This window comes from Rhinoraja longicauda, chromosome 5 (assembly GCF_053455715.1).
Source record: "Rhinoraja longicauda isolate Sanriku21f chromosome 5, sRhiLon1.1, whole genome shotgun sequence".
NCBI classification, from domain to species: domain Eukaryota; kingdom Metazoa; phylum Chordata; class Chondrichthyes; order Rajiformes; family Arhynchobatidae; genus Rhinoraja; species Rhinoraja longicauda.
Window position 1 is genome coordinate 69,247,932 of NC_135957.1, and position 2,173 is coordinate 69,250,104.

Here is a 2,173-nt window from a genome sequence, read left to right on the forward strand (position 1 = left end):
CCCTTTCTCCCTCCCTCTCCCTCTCTCTCTCTCTCTCTCTCTCTCTCTCTCTCTCTCGGCTCTGCGCTGATCTGTCGCTGGGAGGCGCGTGCTTCCCCTTTGCTTGAAGCCTTGTTCAGTTTCATCTTCCACATGCTGGCTCCATAATCCCTCCTTTCTTGCCACATTGCCCCGTTCCGTGATATGAATTGCTATATTTTTGTGCGAGCGGTGAGGGGGGTGGGTCCTGTCTGTTTTCCGGTGTTTGTCCAATTGCAAACAGCGGTTATCGTACCGTTTCAGGCATTTCACTGTAAAATACATCTGGTGATAAAGATGCATTTTTCTAAAACAGTCACAAAACAGCAGCCGATCAGTTACATCTTTTCCGAGTTTGTGTCAACAATTGCATGTTTTAGTTAAGTAATGATTGTATTAAGTTACAATTGTTTCGTTTGAAAATATCGATTAAAAATAACGGTTTTTTAATAACGTTGAACATATTAGCTAAATAAAACTATTTAACGTGGACGTCAAGATTTGATTTGTAATTTAGCCTAATTTGATTTTTTGGTAATTTTGATATAAATGGTAAGTTTTAATTTATCTGAATAACAATCTTAAAGGACTGGAGCCAGTGCGCATACTGCTATTTAAACGTCCACTTGCTGCGAGGTAGTAGCCTCCTCTCTCTCTCTCTCTCTCTCTCTCTCTCTCTCTCTCTCTCTCTCTCTCTCTCTCTCTCACCACATCACCCATGGTAGGGTGTCCCGTAAAGAGAAAGCACAATGAATATGAATAAGACATAGCTAAATGGAACCGTCAAAGCCGTACCGCCCTCTATGATCTCCACGTCATACTAACAAGACCATTATGTATAGGAGGGAGCTTTTGTTTCCCTGCACTCTGCACCTCTATAAAAAGCTTCTTTTAAAACCAAAATTCGTTCAACATCACAACTGGCCAAGAGGTCCAGCCCGTTCGGGGAAGCGCATCTGAGTTAATAGGAGACGCCCGTGTGCGTGTGCGCGTGTGTGTGTGCGTGTGTGTGTGTGTGTGTGTGTTTAGTTACTCGTTTTTTGTCACTGACGTTGTAGGTTGGCATCAAAACACGATCTCAAACGATTGACTAGAGAACATCTCACAATAACGAGAGGCAATAAAATGAATTCAGACTCAAGCTCTCTGTCTAGCAGAGCTTCTTCGCCAGACGTGGACGATATTTATCTGAGAAACCATCTCCAGCACCAGGACTCCAGGATGAACTCGGTTTCTTCCACGCAGAGCGATCTGCTGCAGCAGCTCGCCAACGAACACAACATCACAGCCCTCAGCAATGTCGATGATAAGGAGGGGGGCAAGTTCAAAGTGAAAAAGCACCTCACGGAACATGACCTGCAGAACCTCCGGCTGAAGATCAACGGGAGAGAGCGCAAGAGGATGCACGATTTGAACCTCGCGATGGACGGTCTCCGGGAGGTCATGCCTTACGCCCACGGACCGTCAGTGAGGAAACTTTCCAAAATTGCTACTTTGCTGTTGGCCAGAAATTACATCCTGATGCTGTCGAACTCTCTGGAAGAGATGAAAAGGCTAGTGGGGGAGATTTATGGCGGGCACCATTCTGCTTTCCACTGCGGGACTGTTGGACATTCTGCTGGGCACCCGGGACTCTCCACATCTGCCCACCAGATCCATCCCATATTGGGCAGCGCCTTGACCTCTTCCCCTTCCTCCATCTCAGCTTCGCTGCCGGGTATCAGCGCGGTGAGGCCCCCTCATTCGCTGTTGAAAACGTCTCAGGCGCCTCCTGTACCGTTAGGTAACACCTTCCAACACTGGGCAGGTTTGCCGTGTCCTTGTACCATCTGCCAGGTGCCACCACCACCGCACATCTCAGCCTTAAGCACAGCGAGCATGGCAAGGCTCTCCACAGATGGGAAAGACTTAATGAAGTAAGGTCTTATTTTGCCAGCTGTGATTGTTATTTTAAAAAAGACGCCTTGTTGCAGAAGAAGACTGATCTTGCGCTGCGTTTTAAAAAAAAAAAGAAAGACTATCAGCTAACTCCAGTGACCAGATCTGATTGCATGCATGCTTGAATTTTTTTTTAATAAATTGTGAATTTTCTTTTTCCGAAACGATATTTCGTGTAGCCAAGCAAGTTATGAAAGAAAGGGCATTTCCTTGTGAC

General features: G+C 46.1%; 1 protein-coding gene across 1 annotated transcript; it reads left to right on the forward strand.

The window, feature by feature from the left end:
* The first annotated feature begins 1,143 nt into the window (after window positions 1–1,143).
* On the forward strand, window positions 1,144–1,938 carry olig3 (oligodendrocyte transcription factor 3). The gene has a single exon (XM_078400205.1). The coding sequence runs from the start codon at window positions 1,144–1,146 to the stop codon at window positions 1,936–1,938; it is 795 nt and encodes a 264-aa protein (XP_078256331.1).
* Window positions 1,939–2,173: the final 235 nt, after the last annotated feature.

What these genes read in the sequence shown, in the direction of transcription:
- olig3 (XM_078400205.1), top strand. Translation starts at nt 1,144, where the DNA reads ATGAATTCAGACTCAAGCTCTCTGTCTAGCAGAGCTTCTTCGCCAGAC.